This window comes from Cheilinus undulatus, linkage group 8 (genome assembly GCF_018320785.1).
Source record: "Cheilinus undulatus linkage group 8, ASM1832078v1, whole genome shotgun sequence".
In the NCBI taxonomy this organism is placed as follows: Eukaryota; Metazoa; Chordata; class Actinopteri; order Labriformes; family Labridae; genus Cheilinus; species Cheilinus undulatus.
This window is the reverse complement of record NC_054872.1, coordinates 15019880-15044516: the sequence shown is the minus strand read 5'-3', so window position 1 is coordinate 15044516 and position 24637 is coordinate 15019880. Positions and strand designations below refer to the sequence as shown.

The 24637-nt window shown below is 39.8% G+C and overlaps 1 protein-coding gene across 3 annotated transcripts in view; it reads left to right on the top strand.

The window, feature by feature from the left end:
- Positions 1 to 4408: 4408 nt before the first annotated feature.
- Positions 4409 to 24637, top strand: part of znf407 (zinc finger protein 407) — a 273869-nt gene continuing 253640 nt past the window's right edge. For 2 of the 3 annotated variants that reach the window (XM_041794052.1, XM_041794054.1), the window contains exons 1-5: positions 4436 to 4490; positions 7619 to 7740; positions 8265 to 8969; positions 9391 to 11610; positions 22735 to 22849. In XM_041794052.1, coding sequence (XP_041649986.1) covers positions 8321 to 8969; positions 9391 to 11610; positions 22735 to 22849 — 2984 coding nt within the window. In that variant the 5' untranslated portion in view covers positions 4436 to 4490; positions 7619 to 7740; positions 8265 to 8320. Of the gene's footprint in view, positions 4491 to 7618; positions 7741 to 8264; positions 8970 to 9390; positions 11611 to 22734; positions 22850 to 24637 lie in introns of all 3 variants that reach the window. The other variant, XM_041794053.1, reaches the window with a different exon arrangement.

Sequence of the window (24637 nt, the reverse complement as noted above, 5' to 3'; positions counted from 1 at the left end):
TGCCCATGCAATAATCCATCTTCAGTCTCTTCATGGAGCTCACACAGGATGTCAAATGGAAGTGGTGATTCATCACAGGCTGACCATTTGGAAGAAAATACACTGTCTCAGTGCAGATAACATGATTAACCTACTTTGAATTAATAGGCTGCAATAATTAAAGATACGTACCTTTGCACAACTATATTTCAGTAACAGCTTGTTACAAATGCTGTAAAGAAACCCACTGATTACATTCATATTCATAGATTATAAATGATTTAATTCTTGATTTTGGGAACTTCTACGTCTTTAATGAGCTAGGACAACTATAGAAAAACTTAGCAGGTGACAGAAAGAGAGAGCAGGTGAGACATGAAATACAGAATTCTGAGGGAAAATAAACCTCACACACTGTTATTGTGAGACTGCACCACAAGCATATAAAAGAACTTTACTTATTTTCTAGCACACGTGATATTTTTAGACCAATACTTCTACCTAAGTAGATTAAGGCTGTGTGATCTTGGTTCTCAGTCATGATTGATGTTTGCAGGATCAGATGAGGTTTTGGATCTGGTGCTTTGTTTGGTAGGTTGTTTCGTTGTTTTGGAAGAGTCAGTGGGAGCTGGAAGTGCTTTTGGTCAAGTGCTTGGTTGGAGCTGTGGTTTAGTTGGTTTGTATTGATCGCAAACGGATTTTGGTCTGTTTGGGTAGGTTTTGGTATTGAAAGCTATGGCCCAGACTGCTTTTGTCTGCATGGGGGTAAGTGCATTTGGGGCTTGCTTTGACATCATTTTGAAAAGTTTAAAAAGATTAACATTTTCAAAACAGTGATTAATAGACAGTTGAAAAATCTGGTTAAAATAAGTTGATAGAGGAGGTAGTTAATTGACTAAATTGACTAAAATAATTTTCGAAGATGGCATCTGTTTATTAATTAAGATGGAGGAACTTACTGAAACATTAACTTTAGGTCTTATGGGTTCTATTTCAGACAGTTTTAGTGATTGTGAACTTTAAAAGGTGACTCTGTGACCAATTTCCTAAGTGCAGATAAAGTTTAAACTTCTTACTTTATTGTTCAAAGTTCTGTCTTCCTACCTTCAGTACTAAGCATTCAATACTAAGCATTTGGGAAAGGGCAGAGGATAAGAAAAAAACTCAGAGTGTGATTGGATGTCACATCTTTACAGGTCAATCAGAGCAACAAAACATGTGATGTCGCCGCTATCGAGGTGCGCGTGTGCAGCTACCGAGGAATAACGTGAACCATGGTGACTATAGACATGTCAGTACTCGACTTTTGTCGTTTTTGAAAAGAAAACAGCTCACTGCTGTTCTTTGTTCTTCTTTTAACGAAGAAATGTCATCAAGTTCTGATAAAACTAGCGCTTTAGCAGCATCCACGCGAAGCTCTTCCGCCATTTTTGCACCGGCCTTTTTTTGCTGCTTACTTACGTCACAACTCTGCCACGCCTGAGAGTACTGCCCCTCATCGCTGATTGGTCCTGTCACTTTCTAACTGGGCCTAAACGGTTCAGACGGGAGCTTTGCAAGACAGATTCACCAGTGAAAAATACGGAAACAGGTGTATCCATCTGCTTTGCAAGGTTACTGTTTTCCGTGATGAAGGCTGTTTCTTGAGCATAAAATGTAAAAAAAAAATTGGACAAAGCCTGTGTGATGTCAGCTGTTTGATTACAATAGGCGGACTCAAACAGTTATTGCCAATCCATGGCGGCACTCCATATCAAAATTGCTGTCTCGACCGAACTTTGGATCAAGTCATGGCAGGCAAGAGCCTGCCCACTCAGTTGGACTTCCTGTCAGCTACGCTATCACTAAAGCTAGCCTTCTGGTTGACAGATAGGTAGTGTCTGCCTTTCAAGCTTTCTGCCAATCAGCACGCAATGAGTTTTTCCTAAATATGATCAAAACAATTGTGATTGTGGCTCATCCTGAGGTTGCACACTCTTGTACAGTAGGTGGCAATATTCACCTTTACAAATTGGTTGTGAACCGCCATTTACTCAGATAAAAAGAAGAAGGGGGTCCTGGAATGATAAGTCGGTGCAACATTTTTCAGATTTTATAGAAAATAAGTGCATATTTATGCTTTTTTTTATGGCACCAGGTTCAAATCAGTACACCGAATAAGCTTTCTGAGGGGTATTAAGGACAATTGGAGCAATGAAGTGGCGTGCAAATCCTCACAGACATACACACACACACACACACAGACACTCCTCCAGTTATAGTAATAAGATGGGTCGCTATTTTACAGCCTAAAACAACAATACAAAATACATAGGCCTGAATGCACTGAGCAGTGGAGTGCAGGCCAAAAGGGGTGCTGGGGGGGGGGGGGGGGGTCAAATAGCTTTAGCACAGTACGAGTACAGATTGCCTAGTGTGAGTGCACCCTAAGGGGGCTGCACATGGACTTGTGCATTGAGCAGTTGGGGGTTCAGTGACTTGCTTATGAGCACCTTGGCAGCACATGAAGTAAATAATTCTCCAGCCACCTAACCCATAAACATACTTAATCTATATACCATGACCCCCATGTTCCTAATACAAGACCCAAAAGTACCTGTCTCTCTGTAAGATGATATGTAAGTGGACATTTTTCTTCATATTATGGCAGAACTGACTTTTTTTTTTTTTTAGATGTTTTTGGGGCTTTTTTTGCCTTTATTTTTATAGACAAGGACAGTAGACAGAGTCAGAAACAGTAATGGGAGAGTGGGGGAGAGACATGCAGGAAAGAAGCCACAGGCCTAACTTGTAACGAGGTCACCTGCAAACATGGGGAGCAACCTAACCGCGAGGCCATCTGTGCACCCCGGCACTGATTTTTTGTCAGATTATGCCAAAATATTTTAAATTGTGGGTTCTGACCCCCAGGGGATCAGCAGCGGCTGCAAGAGTGGTCACAGATTATTGGAAGGAAGAGAGTGGGAAAAGGACCGAAATTAAAAGCAAGTAAAAACTGTAGTTGTGATATAAATCACAGCATTTCATAATTGTTCACAGTATGTACTGTTTTTTGTTTTTTTTTAAATTAAATTTCAACAGCAATGAAATACAATGAAATACTGAATATATACTGAATGTAATGAGTACAAAAACATGAAAAAAAAGCTAAAAATAAATATTCATTATTACTATTACCAATGATTATTGTGAACAGAAATGATAAAAGACGTCACATAGATGAATAAATAAATACAAAAAAAAAAAAAGAAAAATAGAAAAATTAAACACTTGAATAAATTAAATGAAAGCAAAGTACTGGATATTAATAAAACAGGGAGTCATAGTGAGAAGTCTGATTGTAATTTTTGATGTTTATCATCATTGTCTACATCAAATTTGTTTAAAAAATCGCAAAGATTAGCAATATTAGTTTCTGCCACTTATTTGGGATCAGTAGGATCTGATAACTGATGCCCGCAAATCTCCAAAAGGCTGTGTTTCTGTAGAAAATGCACCACAGCAAGAAATGGTGTTAGCCATTTAGAGAGGTAGGGTAGTGGAGTTTCTTTTCTTATTTTGATGATGGACCGAAAGGGCTTGTTAAGGCCAAGCATGAACAAAATTTTCACTTAAAGTTCTCAATTTCTTAGAATTTTTCTCTCCAAAGTCAACACAAATTACCCAAAATTTCTGCTAATATTCTTAAAGTATTCCATAAAAGTACCCCTACAGTTCTTTGTGTAGTCCTCAAATGTTTCAGCAAGACTTATTCATTAAGCCTAAACATTCCAAAAAAATTTGGAATGGTTCAAAGTATCGTTCTCAAACCTGACCTAAAAGTGCAACACTTGAAGTTTTCTCTCTTTCTTTCTAGACTTCATTTACATTTGACAAAAAATAATATTACAGACATAGCATAACAACACCATGGAGAGAAAAAGATGTCATGATAAAATACCTTGTATAATCGGCAGACAAGTGTCAACAAGTTTGTGCAGACCACAGATACAATTCAAGTTTACAAGACAGAATACTCAAGTATTTTGTGAATAACAAAAAAAAAAAAAAAAAAAAAAAATGGAAAAGGAAAAAAACATAAAGGATGAATAAATTTTTTTTTTTTGTCTACATACATATGTCTACTAAATCTAAAAGAGCCATGTCGTTATTTTTCTCCATAAAAATGAATAGGGGTTTAGTAAACAGCTACAGTTATCTATTGTTGTGAATAAAAACAAGCTTTATTAATATTTAACGGCTGTTTTTTTTCTAGTGGCATGACTAATCAAACTAAGTAAAGGACCAGTAATAAAAGCACTGCAGTTTTAATACACTAGTTTCTTTATTCTTGTATATTTTTTCCACGGACATTGAATGTGTCAGCTGACCAAATCAGCTGAGTTAGAAAATAATCCTAACGCGCGAGGAGCGAGTCCGCCTTCTCGTGTGACGCATGGCTCACGCTACGGTACGCCATTTGTGTCTAGCAGCAAAAAGCGCGGACGGTGGTAATATTCGTATAACAAGAGGTAAGTTCAATTATATTATGATTTTTTCAGCTAATTATATATCAAGTTGGTTTTGCTGAAACCGTTAATGAGCGTCTTGGGTGTTTACAAACACCGTTTCTGTAACATTTAACACTGTTTGAGAAGGTCGATGTTAGCCTCCTTTTTGGGCCTCTGTGCTGCCGTCGTTTTCCAAACCATAGACCGATTAAGACCCTCCTCTTCTCAGCTGTGATTGGACTACGAGGCTGATGTAGCGGTGCTATTGGACGCGTCATGTGCCGCTCTAAGTACAGTATGGGAGCATGATGCTAGTTAGCATGTAAGCCGTAGTTCACAACAGCCTTCACAAGTTGTCGTGCTTTTTGGCCGGGTTATGCGAGCTATTTACACCATGTAAAGAGTTTTCTTGCAGTATTTTTACACCGCAGCAGTTTAAGAGTTGAGTCGCTATTTCTATCGTGTAACCTGAAACCCATTCGGCTAACTTAACATTACTTTTACGCTAGTACAAGATGCTACCAAGTAAAACCGCCTGATATTCAAACAGGTATACTGATGGTTAGCAGTCAAAAGACTATCGTATGATGTACAGAGGTTTAAGTCTTGGTAGTGCACACGTACTATGGGCAGACAGCAGCGGTTCCTATCTGTTTTGCGGTCTTTATCGACACTATTTACCTCCGGCTAACTGCTGATTGTCCTCACTTTCTTATAGAAGAAAGCAACCACGAGTCTTCAATAAACAAACAGAAACCAGGGGTTGTATATAAGATATGAACCCACATATACGACACTTGAGTTGCTGTCAGGCGAAGAGTCCGTTTAACTTCTCTGAAGCGACCAAACGCAAAGCGCTGATACTTGATATTATATTGTTTGACCACTATAGCAACGTAGCCCAACAAAACTGACAGAGGAGGGCGATATTGAGCACAATAAGCTAAATCTTTACGTGTTCCCCTACACTGATAGAAGTGCATTTGCGCTGATGTTAACACAACTCTCCTAAAAACCCTCGCGCTGTGGTCATGATAATAAAGACTGATAAAAGACTGTAAAATATATGATACTGTTTCGCCAGTTTCCACTTGTTAAAAAAAAAAAAAAGTTAAGTCATATGAGATAAGTCATAATTCGAGTTACTAAGTCATTATTATAAGATACTAAGTCAATATTATGAGATACTTAATTATGACTTAGTATCTCATAATAATAACTTAGTATCTCATTATTATGACTCAGAATTTTTCTTTCTTTCTTTATTTTTAACTGGCGGAAACAGGCTTCAATATTTTAGACGTGCTTCAAAAAATTTATTGGCAACATTTCCATACTGACATACTGCCATCATATTTTGTTTTGTTTTTTTGGTGGTGGGGGGCAGAGAGAAAGAAAGAGCACCGCTGAGGTCCAGGCTTTATGTCAAAGACAGTCTTAGACTTCAATTACACATCAGTCAGAAGCTAGAGAAGATTCCACATTGAATCCAAAAACAGATTACATTTCATTTTAAAGTAAAGGTGGGCCTTTACCTGATCGATCTGGTTGGAGATTCATATCCTCTTGTTATTGCACATCAAGGAAAGAATATTTTGACTTTACAACCCCCTCAGATATCAAAAGTAGCCGATCAGAACTTGGTGTAAACTTTAAATGAATACTTTTTCAATTTTTAATTGAGTTTACCAGAACTATTCTACCTAAATAAATTTTATTCAAAGTAACTACTTTTACTTGAGTATGAAAGTGTTGTTCTTTTTTCACTTCTACTTGTTTTTTACAATTTAGGTACTGTGTAGGTGTTTTCAATTTTTGATGAATAAACACAATTTTTCACTTTTTAGGACATGCTTTTGTCTCATGGGTAATGAAATTGTATCATTTTTGTAGTGTCATATCAAAATGTCAATGTCTTGCAATATGACATGCTTTTGTTGTTAATATTTCAATATTTTATACGTATACACTGTTGCTGTAAGAACATTTTTTAAGAGTGCCAGAATCAATGTTAAGCAGGGGTGTCAAACTCAAGGCCCAAGTAAAGTAATACCCGACCTGCAAGATCATGTCATATTTTCATTACAACTGGCCCGCTGGTATGCGGTCTGCAGATTTCCTCTAGTATAAAGATGTGAACTTAACCTTGATGATTTAAAATATCCTTGGTATGCCATAAAAGTCTGAAAGAGTAAAGAGTAAAATATTACTGGATAAAAGGTTAGGAATGTGGAAAAGAAATGAATTTGTGTTTTCATTTCATATTTTCAATGTTGCATCTCATGACTTTAACTTATGATTTTGACTTTTTGCTTCATATTTTGAACTTTCAGACTCACATTTTAAAATATTAAGTCATATTTTGACCTTTAAAACTCATATTTATGAATTTTATCTTGGGCTTTTTACCTTCTGAATTCCTACTTGGCCTTTAGATCCCATATTTCGACCTATTAGTTTTACAATTTAAAATTTTAACTCATATTTTGACCTTTTAAACTCCTGATTTTGACTTAAATATCAAATTTTGACCTTTTAAACGTATGATTTTTAATTTTACCTTATATCTTGACCTTCAAAACCGTTAATTTTGACTTTCTATCTCGTATAATTGCCTTTTAAAAACATCAACAGCATTGCCAGCACACACTATTAACAGCTAAATAACAAATAATCAGCTGGAGGTCCACAGGTAGGGTTATTTCCTGGGTCTATTTCCTGCCTTTTTCTGCCCTTTATTAAAGAGAAGGCACAACAAAAAGTTCCCTTTGTTTTCATGGTGATTTAAGATGCTCATTGACAGATGCCAGAAAATATCGACGAGTTTGAAGCATCTGGTTGGGCCATGGTTGGCCATCACGCCCCCCCTGTACACAACACGACAAAAGGCATGATCAGGCTGAAAGTCAGTGTGACTTCCGTGCCTAAAAAAGCAATTTCAGGCCATATCAGAGACAACACAAGCTTCAGTGTTTTTGAAACAAAACTTAAACCATGGCTCAAGGCACACCAGTCATCTAATTACTGATTTAAAGTGTTTGCACCAGTGTTTTAAAATATTTTGTTTTTTGGGATGTGCTGTTGTGGAATTTGTTTTTTATTAAGTTTGTAATAACTTAGATTGTGTATTTCTACATTTTCCTGCATAGGAAGTGGGACCACTGATGTGAATCAGCCTTATAGTTAATTCTGGCTCAACAGTTGTAGTGCATGGCCCGTGTCAAATAAACTAAAGGAAACTAACATCATTACTGGGTGAACTGTGATAAAGGTACTCTACATGCTCAGAACATTTTGATTTCTTTATATATCTACCTGATTGAATAATAAAAACAATATACTGTAAAATCCAAACATAGAAGCCTCAAATTAGAGGAGGCTGCTTCATTAAGCGTTTGGTTAACATTGTTTTTAAGCTGTATTAGTAATATGTTTCACTGATCTAATTGGGGCAGAGAGTGAAGTTATGTTGAACCATGTAAACAAGCATTTTGTTATGAATCTAAACCCAGAGATGACATTATCCACGCCCCATTTAATTCTTGATGCTGGTTCAAGGCAGACTTTTTCTCCTTGCTGTCCATGCTGCCGCGGTTTGAGCTAACAGTTCATGTTTGAAGCCACTAGATGGCGACATTTACCTGTGTAAAGCCAGGGAATGTTATTGAAGAATTACTGATCACTTTCTAGAAGCTTGAGGTTAATCACACAACCACTTGCTTACAGACTTTTCTGTGATTTCGTTTATAGTGTTAGAAATGCAAAAGATGACTTGAATGTTTTATTTTTCTGTAGGAGTCTGATCCAGCTTTGATGAAAGTGATCATCACTGATACATAACAGGATATGATATGGATAAAACATTGATATCAGGAAAGGAGGACACTGAGGACAAAGTGCCTGAATGTGACAGCAGTGGGAAGGTGCAGTCAGATGGTGTGGAAATGGAGGAAACTGAAAAAGATTCACCTAGTAGGACTGACAAGCCTGATAAATCAGAGGAGGAGCTCACTGAGGAGCAGCAGCCAGACTCTTTACCTGAAGATGAGGAAAGCCTCTGCACTGTCTGTGGCTTCTCAGCCAAATGCCCACGATCACTGAAGATCCACTTTGCAAGGAAGCATGCAAAGACCTCAAAGAACACCCACAGAGATGCAACAATGATAGATGATAGAAGTGAAGAAAGTCCTCCTGAAATTCAAGAGGAAGTCAACATGGAAACAGAAAGTGCTGCTGAAGTTAAAAAGTCTGACTTTGATCAGCCCAAATCAGCAGCTGGGGACAATAACACAAAGACTTCCGCTGAAAAAGAAGCTGGATCTGAGAAACAGCAGGCAGATAAAGAGGAGGTTACCCCAACACAAGAGAGAAGATTAAGCAAGAGAACCCCAAAACCTAAGATGATATATTCCTGCAACTATTGTGGGCATGAATTTAGAGACAAGGCCCCTTTAGATGTGCACATCCAGAGATACCACAGTAAAGAGCTCCCAAATGCATGTGAGTATAATGCTGATGTTGTAAAAATTTCTTGTGATTTTTTTAAGCTTTGAGAGGGTGAGTTTATGTAAATGCAGTTGTGAAAGGCAACAAAATTCAGTCTTGGTAAGCGGCTGCGGGTGGTGATAATCAAATAGCAACTAGTGAGCAGCTGATGGGATCATTGTACTCCCACACATTGTGCCATCAGGCTCTCTTAATCTATTTTTTGCTTGCCAGTAAATATGTCCAATAACACAAAGCACTGATATAAAGGCAAAATAGCCATTATAGCATTAGACTTTGCTGTGCCTGTCATCATATTGAAGTTATTATTTTAAACATTTTCTCACAATGCGTGTTCACTGTGATTCTTAGGCACATTTTGAATCATTTTGTTCAGTTCTGATAGACTAAAAGTGTTTATTTAAATTTCTTTCAGTTGATACTGATGAGAGCATGGAAAAAGAAGAGGAAGCTGCAGATCCTGGCACAACTGTGAAGTCTACTCCAACACGAGTGGCAGCAAAACGTACCATCAGCAGGTTCCAGCTTAAGTGTGCCAGCTGTGATTTTAGGGTCAGCAGCCCCGCATTGCTGGAGAGCCACGCACAAGTAAAACACCTGGACCGGGAGTGGTACCGCTGTAAACTGTGTAACTTTTTTTCTGCCACCTCTGAGTGGATGGATGTTCATCTGACCTCAGACAGTCATGTGCAGCAACAGAAAGCGGAGAACAGTACACAGCTGTCTTCGTTTGAAGCCTATGTTGAGAGTGTAAGCCGATATGCAGCCTCTGTTAAAGATGTTACAGCCGAGGTAGCTGATGGAGAAAAGGCGGCTACTGCAGCAGAAGGTGATCAAGGAACTGGAGAGGCAGCAGAGGCTGCCAAGGCTGTGCCAGACACAGAGGAAGATTCAGAGCACGAACCTCCCAAAAAGAAGAGAGGAAGACCAAAGCATGGGGCCACAACTACTTGTGGATACTGTGGTCTGGTTGTGTCAAACGCTACAAACCTCAGTGTCCACGTCCGCCGTAGACACAGCAAGGAGTATGGCTACAGCTGCACTCTGTGCAACTACAGCTGTGTGACAAAAGGTGACATGGATCGTCACTGTGTTACAAAGAAACACGTCAAACGTGCACAAGAATGTGCAGGTAAGAACTCAGTCAACAGTGACTCCATTACACCAGCACAGGAACCTACAACTACAGAAGTCCAGGAACCAAATGCCCAGAATGCTGCAGACCAAGTGCAGGAATCTGAGAACACGGCTGCCAAAGAAAATAGTGGAGAAGAGCAAAGTCAGTCAGATGCAAGCCTCAAAAAAAGCAAATTTGTCTCTGTTGTCACTTGCAACCACTGTGACTTCGTAGCTCAATCTGCCCCTTCCCTTCATCTGCATGTCAAGAGAAAGCACACCAAAGACTTTGAGTTTGTCTGTCTAGCATGTGGCTACTACGCATTAACCAACAGGGAAATAACTCGCCATGCCAACACAGAGAGGCACAAGCAGAAAAGTCAGAAATACCTTGAAACAGGAGGTAGTGAGGGACAAAAAGCTTTGGCACTCCCATTGAAGCTGCAGCAAGTCATTGAGTTTGTGGGATCAAACTCGAATCCTGAAGGTGGCGAGTCTGAATCCGATGATGATAGTCAAGCAACTGAAAATCAGAACACAGCTGATCCCACTGTCACCACAGAGACTGATGATGCTGCTGCTGGCGTGGCTGTCTGTGCAGACGAGAAGCAAGCAGACAGTGTTATAATGTCCAGTGGTGATGAACCAGCCAACCAGATGGTCGAACCTGATGAGCCGTCTGAGCCCAGGGAGACTCCAGCAGAACTTCAGCCTGCAATGGATCAGTCTGCACAGCCAGAGAGCCAGGAGGAAGATGATAAACAAGCTGATGATGAAAAACTAAATTCAGATCAGATTTTAGATGCAGGACAGGAGGACAGCACTCATTCAGAGACACAAGTATCCAAAGCTCCTCCCTTTGATCCCTGCATTGTATCCATGAAGACTCTTGCCGAGCAGGAGCAGACGATGCAGGAAGGCCTGGCTGTAGAAGGCCAGACTGCTGCAGTATGTTTGACTGGAGGAACACCACTATCCAACAGTGTCCTGCTTTCAGATTCCTTCTATGTCAAGAAGCTTAAACCCAAAGAAGTAAAGCTGCGAGAGGAAGTAAAAGTAGGAATCTCCCGCATCCGCTGTGAGGACTGCGGCTTCATGGCTGATGGAATCAGTGGCCTCAATGTCCACATCTCAATGAAACACCCAACCAAGGACAAGCATTTTCACTGCCTGGTGTGTGGCAAGTCATTCTACACTGAGAGCAACCTACACCAGCACCTGACCAGTGCTGCCCATCTCCGCAACGAGCAGAACAGCGTGGAAGAGCTACCTGAAGGTGGAGCGAGTTTCAAGTGTGTGAAATGTACAGACCGCTTTGAGTCTGAGCAGGAGCTGTTCATTCACATAAAGGAGAAGCACGAGGAGCTGCTGAGGGAGGTCAACAAGTACGTGTTGGAGGACACGGAGCAGATCAACCGTGAACGGGAGGAGAACCAGGGCAGTGTGTGCAAATACTGTGGCAAGGTGTGCAGAAGCAGCAACTCCATGGCCTTCCTGGCACACATCAGGACTCACACCGGTATGTACCTCTCTTGTATTCACTAACACTCTCCCTTGTGTCATCTTCTCTGATCTTTCCTAACACGTGCTTTTAACAGACTCACGTAATAAAAAGTCACACTTTAAAATCTTATTTGATTTACATGGTTGAATAGGAAAAGAAAACAAAAGAAAACTCTCACCTCATTCATGAGTTTTTATAATCTACATTTTATCACAGCATTAGAAGGGAGGCTTATAAAATACAGTGCATTTACAGTGCACTTTTTTTAAATGTTGCACACTGATGCTACAGTAAATAAAAAACATTTTTATTCTCATTAATCTGCACCCCAACATGGCAAAGTGAAAACAGAATTTTAGATATTTTTGCAATTTTATTAAAAATAAAAAACTAAAATATCCCATTGGTGTAAATATTCAGACCCTTGCAACAACACTGGAAAATTGAGGCACACATCTCTCTATAGAAGGCCTCACAGCTGACAATACATATTAAAGCAAAACGCCAAGCTATGAGGTCAAGGGAACTGCCTACAGAGCTCAGACAGGATTATTGTGAGGCACAGATCTGGGGAAGTATACAAAAAAACAGCGCCCTCCATAATTCTCAAATGAAAGAAGTTAAACACAACGAGGACTCTTCCTAGAGCTAGTCGCTCAGCCAAACTGAACTATCGGGGAAGAAAGGCCTTAGTAAGAGAGGTGACTAAGGAACCGGTGGTCCATGTTCCAGAAAGACAGCCATCACTGCAGCCCTCAACCAATCTGGACTTTTTTCTGTGCAGAACACATGAAAGTCTGCTTGGATTTCACATGGAGTGATTTGCAAACCCCCAGCAGGAGTTAAAAAACTACATTCACACATGTGTGTTGAATGTGGACACAAATGGTTCAGTACCGAGAATATTAGGGATGGGAATCAAAAACCGGTTCCACTTGGTCCAATCCACAAGATCATTTACATCTAATCTTAACAATTCCCTTATCAATGCATTACTTTCACTTGCCTTGAAAAACATGATCTTGTGAGAGGCAGTCAGTGAAGCGAACTAGAAGAGAGAAGTTAAGGTAGTAAACATGGTGGAAGGTCACAAAAACAGGCTAAAGTGGTCAAAAGTGTGGCTTTATTCCTCAGAAAATGACAGGAACAGCGTGACAACATCTGCTGAACAGTTATTTTATGCAAAGCATGAATCTTTTTATGCAAGAACTGTTAGTTTCAATTTATTTTCATATGTCCAGAGAGACTAGTTTTCTATTTATTTTAAGTTTTTTCTTATAAAGCAATAAGCAGCAGCATTATATTCTGTTTTCAGTCAGAGATAGAAGATCCAGAGAGGAGTTTGTTTTACTGAGGCGTTTTCAATCGAAAGAGAACTTTTGTACATTTTAGCATGTTCTCCTCTCAAACACTAGATTTTTAACATATTTAGTTATCAAAACTGTTTATTATAGCCAATAATTAAAGTACTCTTGTCAATGACTCTCACCAAAGGTGGCATACATCTTGTTCAGTGTTCAGAAAGAAAGAGACTCAATAAAAATAAAGTTTTAAACAGTGAGAACTTATGTAGTCTACTTTTTCCAAAATGAAAATTCACAGTAAGGAATCAATAAAGAACTGAATTGAAGAAGAATCAATAATGGAACTGATGTCAGTAAAATCATATTAATTCCCATCCCTAGCAGAATGTTGAGAATTGTTTCATCCATGTTATGTACAGTCAAAAAAATAAGACCAGAAAATTGGAACCATCCAGTCAGTTGCATGCAGTCTAATCAGATGCATGTGCACTATTTAGTAGTACTACAGATACTTCTAGTTAAAAAAGACAAAAAAAGGAGACAGGCACAGGTAGACATACATTCAACCTTCATACTGAAGTAACGGGGAAACTGTATGAGCTCTCAAATGTATTGTCAGTATGAAAGTTGAAGTTACGTCTTCTGCAGGGCACGTCTACCAGCTGTCTCTGTACAAAGCCAACAGACACCACTTTTACTTGATGACACTTCACCATGGACAGGCCTCTCTCTAGCTTTTTCCACATATGCATTCTTGAAATTGGGGGGGGGGGGGGTGTTGTTTAATTATCTGAAGAGGACTTCACGGAAGAAGCATATCAATGCTTTGTGAAGTTTGACACAAATAAAAATATTGTCAGAAAGGGCAGAAAAGAATATGGCCAACAGAAAACACTGAAACAGCTTCATTATGTGCACATAAATCGTTCTGGTTTGGCGCTTTTTAGTCTGTGGTCTTTGTGGTCACATGAAAAAAAATTCATAATCCTGCCTGATGAATTTTCTAGAATATTTCCTGCTGCAATCTCAAACCAGCTTACACCCACTTCACATGGGAAATATATCTGTGGCTGGCAGGAACAAAACAAAATAATTGGTATACCATGATATACCACCCCCCTTAAGGCTAGATTGATACCTCTTTTAAAGAAGGTTAACAACATAGCATCACATATTTGTTCTGAATTTCCAGGAGAAAAGTGTTTTTGTTTGGATTTGGGTATCTTAAGAGCATGAGGTCACATCCAGTTTGACCTAACTAATTCTCAAAAGATAGAGCTGCTGCTCTGCTATAAGGCTTTTATGTTTTAGGTATAGCTCTGTTGAGTGGGCAGATGCAGCCTCCTCTTTGGCAGCTAATGCTAATGTTAAGGCTACTATCTAATGCAGCCAGGTAATAGCGGTTTCAGTGGAGGTGAAGGTAAAGACTGATTGAGCTTCAGACCAGCAGGAGAGACGCTAATGGACCCCCGATTGGGATTCCCTGAGCAACGCTTGGTCAAAGACAAGTGCGACTCATAATTGATGTGTCCATTACCAAGACTCAGTTGTAATTATAGTCAATAAGTCTCTGTAAATGTGTTAAAGCTTAGGCTAAAAGCATTGGAGGTCCAAAGAGAGGTGGGCTAATAATTTAAAATAATCAATGCAGACGTATTCAAACCCTTTAATTTCCCTTGTGTCTGTATGTCCAGGTTTGTGTATATGTGTGTGAGCACCGCTGAGTGTGTATATGTCAGCCTTCATGGCAAGCTGATTATGCTCAATCCATTAAGATTTATCTTGTCATTTATAATGCAAAGCAGGGTGGTGTTGGCCAGGGTTTCGGCTTGGAAACGTCCAGCAGGTTAAGAACACAGGGTGCTCCATTACTTTTCCCTGACCATGTGTATTAATTGCTTTTAAAATCAACTTAATGCAGGAACGAGATGTGAGGGCGCCATCAATAAATGCCCTTCGCTGCCTTCTTTGGTTCAGCCCCCTTTCAGCCCAAACTTTAATGGGGCTTTAATTGAAGTCCATGCTCTGTGCTAACCATTTCTGTACATGATAGGCATCGTTGTTTGTATGGAGCAGAGTTGACATGATAGTAGGCTTTTGAACTTCAGTAAGATACTGGTAAAAGCCAATATTGATGCCTGTTTCAGGGCCCAGCAATTGGACACATGCCAAAACCACAACCACTGCATCAAACTTTGTAATACCTGATGTATTACCCACAGAAGAAGAAGAAACTTTGAAGTAGAGACCAAACCGTGCTTTTTGTTTTATTCACTGACTCAAAACACCACGTCATCAGCTCTAGACCCTCAAACGGGTAGCTCAGTTGTGGTGATAAAGCAAATCCCCTGCTGGGCTGGGATAGCATGCTGAGTCAAACCAAATAGAGCCAAGCTTTTTTTGAAAATGTTTTCAATAAACATGGGATTGTTTCAGGAAATGTCCATGTAAGTACGGTACCACCAAAAACGCTGTAATATATATGCTAAGCCTGTAAGTGGTGCTGTAACACTCCCACAGAAATGCACCAAAAGAGAGAAGAAGATTACGGAAAACTGCCCAAAACTTTCTCCTAGTCGCCTTTCTGGTTGTTCTTGGCGATGGATTTAAGAACATCTGGTATATACTGTTCTCGGTGGTGGTAAAGGAGAATCAGATTTTGCTGTCAAAGTTATAATAAGCTCAGAAGCTTCTGCAGCATGAACACAAGCCTGTAATCCGCCGTTGTTGTTTTGGTCTGACCTGCGCATGCAGCTTGAGTGGGCTATGCTATGTATGCTGTAATTGTTTTAAGAAAGGTTGGCTGTCCACACGAAGATGAAACGGTAAGCATTTACAGATGTGTTCACTCTGGGACCCGGATTCAAAAATTAGCATTTATGGCTTCCCAAAATGCCATTTCCGTGTGGCTGAAACGCTGATACAACAAAAAGCTTTTGCGTATATTCCTAAATTCATCTCCGTGTGGACGGGGCCTAAATGAAATGGAAAAGCACCAGATGTGAGCCTTTGTTGACCACTGAAATGCAGATGATTATGGTGGTAACATGAGGGTTGTAGGCAGAGTTGTTCACCTAGTCCCCAGCCACCATAGTTCCTATGGAAAGTACCCCCCTCCCTGAGCAGGGACTCTTCACTCGTCAGGGAGTAGCTTTTTTAACCTACAACTTTATTTCAACCCTGGTTTCCATGGAAGAGAAGCACAGAGTTCATTATAGGTCGTTCCTTTAGGGAAAGTTGCTTCTGTTTAAAAGCACCTAAAGGGACCAGTCGCCAGGTGACATTGGCTTTCTCCTCTGCTCTGTTAGTCTGCAACAGACACTATCATTAATGAGATACAGGTTAACAACATTTCAGTATTTGCCACACTGTAAATCTTAAGATGTGGTAAAGTGGTTCTCACAGAGATCAGAGCAGAGATGCTTGTGGACAAGGTCTATGACTTTAGTAGAAATCAAACAATATCCTGCATGTTTGTGCAGAGGTGTCAATATGTTTCTACATCTTTTGAAGCCTAGCCATTGTGAAACAACCCGAAAACTGCATTGTATATCTGTATCACTGTTTAGCCTTTCATAACGTCTACTGAATGTAAAACAGCAGGTATTGTAGCTTTTAAAAGAGCGTGGTATTGAAAAGTATGAAAGTATCGAACATTTTGACAACTTAAGTTTGGAGTGGCAGATGTTTCATGTTGGTTGTACTTCTGTTGATAGTGGATGGTTTGTGTTGGAATCTGTTGTCATATAGTACCTGTTAAAAAAACTCAAAGTTTCCAGTATGTTCCCTCTGTCTTGACCGGGTACAGGGAAAGTATTTCAGGTAGTGTGCTGTTTTTATGACATTTTAAAACCATGCTGCAGACTAAAAATGGGTTGTAGCACATCTTTCCCTTTATACTGATGTTCCTAAAATAAAGTTGAGATAACCTATTTATATAAGACGGAGAAATTGTTTTAATGTGATGCCAAGTGACCATTTTCCGTTTTTATATTTAGCATGTATAGCAGTCACCTTGTGTGGCCGTTTCAGATTGCTTACTGCTAAAATCAGACTGCTGAAAGCTGTGAGAATTGGAGGTTAAAATCCTGATGATTAATGATGTGCGACCACTTTCTTCTTATTAACGATTAGTCTTCGCGTTTTCATAATTTATACCCTGTGTCATATTTCTTGAGTTTTGAGGTCACTTACTTACTGTTACTTAAGAAAATGAAAGCTGTGACTCTGAGGTCCCAACAGATGGCTCCAAGTCAAGGGCACACTCTGCATGTTTTTTTTAAGGTTTACCTTTTTATATTGGATTGAGTTATGATCTTGATTATGAGATTACTCCACTTTTATCCATGCTGGTCTTATTTGTGGAAAGCACCTATTTCTCTTCATTTTGACAACATATGCCAGTTGTTATTATTGCTAAGTTCCCTCATTACAGTGAATTATTCACCTTTTATGTAGTGGTCATTTATTCTGGGAGTTTGTTTGTTGGGCCGTGGAGCTGCACGGTGGGGGTTTGCCAGTTTCTGTGCTGGGAGCACGTCCAGATCCTTTTAATTAAGACCTAGTTTTTATTCACTTGATTAATCAGTGAAATCAGGAGACGGTAGTGGGAGGCTGCACACAGATTTGTCAATTTGTCCCTTAAAGGAAACACAGACACATGCTAGCATTTTGCCAATGAGGCTACAGCTGGAATTTGCATTTTGAGGTAAATTGGTCACTTTTTCACCAGAGTGAGCTGTCTGACCTCAGACTGAGCTTTGAAGTAATAGACATTCATGCCATGCATGCAGGATGTTATGTGTTTTTCTGTGAAGAAGTTAAAAGTAAAACTGGACCAGTACACTGGCCTGTCATACACCATTTTTATAACTTACATAAATGGGCTTTTAATACAACAATTGACCTGTTAAATCATTATGGGATTGATATTTTGATTTAAACCAATACGTCCTACAACTGCACTTGCTTTGCAGGCAAGAACTAGGGTTGCAAGAGGCATCCTGCTACAGTATGGTATCCACATGTGCCTCTCTGAGCATGCCCACACCCTCTTGCAGTAAAGATCCCCATTCAACAGTAAATTTTATAGAAATGCATTTCATTTACAAGTATGTGATGCCTTCAATGCAATGAAAAATAAGTACAAATATGGACAATTTAGGTTGATTTGACAAAGATGTATACACAGTACTCTTTTAACCAACTAATGGCGCTGTCTGCCTTTTGCTACTTTTATTTTCTGTCTCAAAATCAGAATCCCATTTATTGGCCAAGTATGCGTATGCATTAGACCATTTTGGTCTCATCAGACCAAAGGACTTTCTTCTACTTGCCCATGGAGTGTTCAACAGGCCTGTTGGCAAACTCTAGCCAAGATTTAATCTGTGTTTTCTTCAACAGTGGCTTTCTCTTTTCCACTCTCCCTTTAAGCTTTGCCTCATGAAGAACCCAGTCAACAGTTGTAATATGCAGAGTCTCTCCCATCTCAGCTGCTGAAGCTTTTAACTCCTTCAGAGTAGTCATAGGTGTCTTGGTGGCCTCTCTCACTGGTCTTCTTGCATGCTCACTCAGTTTGTGAGGACGGTCTGATCTAGGCAGATTTACACATGTGCCACTTTCCTTCCATTTCTTGATGTAAGGTTTAACTGAACTCTGGGGGATGTTCAGTGCCTTGAATTTTTTTGTATCCATCCCCTGACTTTTACTTTTCAGTAACCTTTTTTTTGAGTTGCTTGGAGTGTTCTTTTATCTTCATGGTGTAATGGTATCCAGGAGTACTGATCAACCTGTGTCTGGACCTTCCATACAGGTGTCTTGAGACACATTCACTCAGGTAATTCCCATTTTACTAGTTGTGAGACTACTAGCATCAACTCTAGCTGGGCCTCTGTTGAATTATGTCAGTATCTTTAAAGAGGATGAATATTTATGCATTCACTTATTTTACATCTCATATTTTTGTTTAATTGATGTTCCTTTGTAGAAATCAGTTTTGACTTCAACATTATAGAGGCTTTTATAATTATTTTTTCTCAAATAACCCAAATTATATTGACTGCGATTTATTTTTTTGAAATCAAGAAAAAGGGTAAAACATCCAAGCATACTTTTTATAGGCATATTTGTTACGCCTATAATGCTTTGCAGATCTGCTTATTAAGTGCTGCAATGACTGAAAATTTTAACAAAATAAACAAGCACTGACTGGATATTTGCAACTCTTTAGTAAGACATTACAGTGTCTTAAATGCCACTTTACTTGCTATTGTGGCATCAGAACCAACCTGCAGCTAAAAAGTGGGACATTTTCAAGTTCAAACAGTAAGTTAAAGCTCTTGAAAATAATAATGCAAATATCCTCCTTTCGTATTTGCTTCCTACAAACCTGAGGATTAAAGCCAAGAGACTACGTTAGGATTGTGTGGCATGTGAAAGGCTTAAGACATCACCTTGTATGTGTGTGGAGTGAAGCATTGCATGAGGTTCCTCTCTCCTCTCAGGAAATGAATTAGTCATTCCCTGTCTCATCTGGGATGTGAGGGAGCCACATCGCCCCTCTGTGGATGGCAATATTAATTTAACATGACACCGCATTGATGGTCAATTTCAGTTTCACGGAGGCTGTTTAAGTGGAGTGGTGGAGTATTAATGTGATAAGATGTGAGAACTGAGGGACGTTACATCTCTCTCCTTTCTGCCATGTCTCATACTCAGCCAGCCATCTGGACAAATCAGCTCCCCACACGCCTCGCTCTCACCTCAACTTTAGGTTGTGTGTGTTTGAAAGCGTGTTTGAGAAGGAGCGGCAGCGATTGTCTCTCCGTCTGTTTGTCCATGGGTGATTATGTCTTGTGAATTTAATGTGTTTGTCTGCATGCACATGCATAGGCGTGAGGTGGGGTTCTGCATCTAGATGTAGGTATTTGTAGGTGTCAAGGTTGGTGTGGTGTGAATGTGTATGTCTGTCTTTTTGTTTTGTGTGGGTGTTGATGATTGCGTTGTGTGGTTTATTATTAAGTTTGTGTGAAAGTGTGTGCACATTTAGGTGTGAAGTTTGTAGACACATATAGCGATTTAAAGTGTTTTTCTGCCTCTTTTGTCCTTATGTATGCACCTTTTTTGGTGAAGTGTAGGGATTTTTGTATGTGTGTTTGCTGTACACTGCAGGGACATGTGAAATGAAGAGGCTGGCATTGCTGTTGCCCATGTGTGGACCCCCCTGCGCCCTCCCCCTCGCCCCCTGTGTTTATGGGCCTTGTTAGCACAGGCTTGCCTTTCAATCTTCGTTACGGGCCTAAAATTCGATGTGTCGTACTTCCAGCTCACAGCAAGTGAACCGTGTATGAACGAATTAGTAATCTACACAAAGTGCTTAATCAAATCAGCAGCTGCCCCTGGAATAAATATTGCAGAACGTCTTGGGATATTCACTGCGAGAGGGTGAGGGCTTGCTCAAAGATGCGTGTGTGGATATCATATCATACCAGGCTGCCACTTGCTGGCCTAATTCTGGCCTGCAAAACAAAGTACTCTTGCTTTGTTTTATGAAATTCAACTGTTTGATTTTTGGGATAAAGTTCAGGCTATAACAAATCTTTTCTATGACTCAAGTTTGGTAAACAACATGAATCACAGACTTTCTTTGACATGAAATATACTACCTCTACCATGAAAAAGTTGGGGAACTGTGCAAATGTGTATACAAAAAGAATGCAATTGATTACAAATCTCACAAGCCTAGGCTTTATGGCAATAGAACATATCTGATGTTTAACCTGAGAAATTTTTACCATTTTATGAAAAATATTAGCCTAATTTGACTTTGATGGCAACAAAATATCCAAGAAAAAATAGAGAAAGGGCAACAAAAGGGTGGAAAAGTAAGTGATACTGATGATCAAAAGCTGGGAGAGCATTTTACAGCTAATAAAGTGAATTGGCAACAGGTCGGTAACATGACTGAGTATAAAAGGAACATTTCAGAGAGGCAGAGGCTTACCAGTCTGCCAAAAATGTGTCTTAAGAGATGTGGAGCAATTTTGAAAGACTGTTCCTTCATGCAAAATTGTGAGGACTTTGAATATCCCACCATCTACAGTACAAAATATCATCAAAAGTTTCAGAGAGTCTGGAGAAATCTCTTTGTGCAAGGAATAAGGCTTGGCTTGTGATCTTCGGGGCCTCAGGTTGCACTGCATTAAAAACAGGACTGACTCTGGACTGGAAATCATTATGTGGACTTTGGAACACTTCCGGAAATCACTGTCTGTCAACACAGTTTGCCATCCCATCCCAAAATGCCAGTTGAAGCTGTCATGCTACGAAGAAGCCATATTTGAACACAATCCATAAATGCCACCATGCTCTCTGGGCGGAAGTTAATTTAAGATGGACTGAGGCAAAATGGAAAACTGTTCTGTGGCCAAATGAATCAAAATTTGACATTCTTTTTTTTTTTGAAACCATGGATGCCATGCCATGTGGACCAAAGAAGAGAGGGACCACCATTTTTTACTGCACAGTTTAAAAGCCTGCATCTCTGATGGTCTGGGGTTGCATTAGTGCCTATTGTGTGCAGCTTAAACATCTGGAAAGGTACTATCAATGCTGCAAAGTAGATAGCAGTTCTAGAGCAACATATGCTCCAATCCAGACGTCTCTTTCAGGGAAGGCCTTGAACATTTCAGCAAGACAATGCTAAACCACATACCGCATCCTTCAAAACAGCATGGCTTCACAGAGTCTGGGTGCTGAACTGGCCTGCCTGTAGTCCAGACCTTTCACAAATAGAAAACATTCGTAGCATCATAAAATGAAAGTCTGGCAAAGAAAACCCCAAACTATTGAGCAGATAGAATGTCACATCAGACAACAATGGGACAACGTTCCTCTCTCAAAACTCCAACAACTGGTCTCCTAACTTTCCAGAAATTTACAGAATGCTGTTGAAAGAGGAGAGGATGCTACACAAAGTTAACATGGCCCTGTCCTTACATTATTGAGATGTGCTGCACCATCAAATTTAAAATAGTTTTGCATGAATTGTTAAATGTCTCACTTTGTTCATGTTATGTTGTATAGTGAAATATGGGTTTGTGAGATTTATCAATCATTGCATTCTGTTTTCATTTACATTTTACACAGCTCCCTAACTTTTATGAAATAGGGTTGTAGAAATCCAGACTAAATTCCACAGTTTCCAGTGCTCCTCTTTTAACTTGAGCTTGTAGTTTGTTTGTGCGTCACAGACAGCGGAGGAATCAGCCCTCGCAGCTCTGCTCTGAAATGACAGATTGCAGGCAGAGGCTCTGCCACTCTCTCAAGCGCTACCCCGCCCTCTGGACTTATTAATGACAATAATTAGGGAGAAACCTCCCCGCGAAGCCCGCCAGAGTGATTAGCGCTTTAATGATGGAATAGGAGGTAGTGAGCGCACACAGAATTGATTTACGCATTCGCCCTGACCTTTGGAATCCAATTTACGCATCCACAGGCAAAGGAAGAGTAGGTAAGAGATGAAGGAGAGTGACAAGGATAGATAGAGAGTGAATGAAGGGATGCCTCGCACTCAGACTGTGACTCTAGTTTATGTGGGGACTGGAGTAAGGGCATCTGTTTTTACATTTCTGAAGTCATTTTAAGGCTGTGGAGTAGGTTTTTCTGTGATTACAACACTAAAAATAAACTTAAATGTCTGGCATTGAAAAATGAACCTGGGGTATATGCTTAAATTTCTGCTGAGAAGTTTTTCAGTCACCCTTTCCTGAAATTGCTCCTTATTTCTTTCAAACATAAGCATTGGTTGATATGACTTTTCCATACTGTTTTACAGGATCAAAGCCCTTCATGTGTAAGATCTGCAACTTTGCAACAGCACAGCTGGGAGACGCCAGAAACCATGTGAAGAGACACCTCGGCATGAGAGAGTACAAATGTGACATCTGTGGGTGAGTGACAAGAAAAACCTCTTTTTTAAGAATTTTTAGCATTAAACTGATATTCTTCTAAGTTTTAAGCTAAAGGCAGCATTTAAGAGTTTTTTCAGTCTGATCAGGTAAGTTTGGCATCATAAAAAAAGAAACATTTTGATGCTTTCAAGGCCTGCCACTGTTAAAAGTGCCTATATTTGTTGGGACAAAAGGTTTGGAGCCAATTGGTACCATTTCCAGAACATATGTCTACATTTTTCATAGATGCTGAAAACTACAAACACCAACCAAAGCAGAGCAGTCACTCTCTCCCCTCTGGAGGTTTCATGTTGTTTAAAGATTTTTCTGCTAATTATTGATCATACAGCCCTAAATCAACTTGTCCTAAGGTTGCACACTAGATGATCTTTAAATCTTAACTTATTTTATAAACATGGGAGACCACAAAGTAAAGGACAGTTTCAACCAGTTTGTAAAGTTGTAAGTATCTGATTGATCTCACAAGACAACTTGGCCATACCTTTAGATCACACACCTGTGGCTTGTAGTGATGACTTCACCGCGGTGATTCCAGAAACACAAAATCTCACAGAAACTTACGTGATCAAATGTGTCTTCAGAAGAAAAAACAAATATGGAGGGCAGTTGATGTCCTTGACTGGCTTTCGTGGCATGTGTTGTTTTTGGCACCAGTAAACAACAAGAGTAAAAGAATATGGGTGACATCCTAGCTGAGAAGATAAAGTAGCGGTGCTTATGTTTGTTAGCTGTAAGGATGCAACATTCAGTTTTTGACTTCCAGGTCTGCTCTCTCTTATTGACTATTGTGGGTATTCTGACGAAGGCATCCTGACCTGGAATCAAAATATTAAAAATTCTTGACTTGAAAGCAATTTAGACAATAGTCTGTTGCAGATAACCTAAATATATGAAAGGCTCTGTCAGTCTTTTTGTCTTTGAATGAAGTTGTTATGGAGAACAACAAACTAACAGCATACAACTGCAGATATGCTGCTTTGGTGACAAAAGCCCCCCTTCATTATTTCAGCTGTAAAAACAACCCTAATCTAGGCTCATGTATGTAACCATGGGTCTACAAATGCCCAGTAGTGCTGGAGTACAGTTATTACCTCACGACCATGTACCCCCTACATACAGGCCATATGTTGTGTTCAGCTTGTTTCAGTCCCGTGGTAGATCTCCTCACTGCCTCGCCATGTTCAAATGGACGTGTTAAGCTGTTTAACATGCAGTCGGGGAATAGAGTAAATTGTGGGATTTTCCAGCTTTGTGCCATCGAGCTTCTGTGGCTACAAGCTCACTAAGATGAAGACATATGTAGAGTTATTAGTTTCTCCCTCCGTGTAATTCTGTGTAAACCGTTCCATTTAGTTCAGTCGCAGGCCGATTTTGTTCTTCTGAAGCCGAGCCTAGCGAATGTGTTTATTTACTCCTGCTGATGTTCGCAAACATATTACAGCAGGAGCAAACAAGCTTTGGTTTAAACACAGCTTTGCCTTTAATGAGAGGAAAGGCTCATGTTTCACAAGCCCTCCAGCTGAAAACCCTCTTCTCCCAAGTGCTGCAGATATGTTCGGCTGTGACCAAGTGACTGGCTTTACATACACATAAACACAAACTTACACACACTACTTACAGAAACCGTTCTCCAATATGCCTTTAAATGGGACCACTAAATACAGCCCCTGGTTTCACAAATCATGCAGACGGAGGAGCGGTGTGCTGCCAGTGCCAGCCGCTGGTGACAAATCGGCCCTGTGTGTGCTTTCAGTGCTGACTGATCAC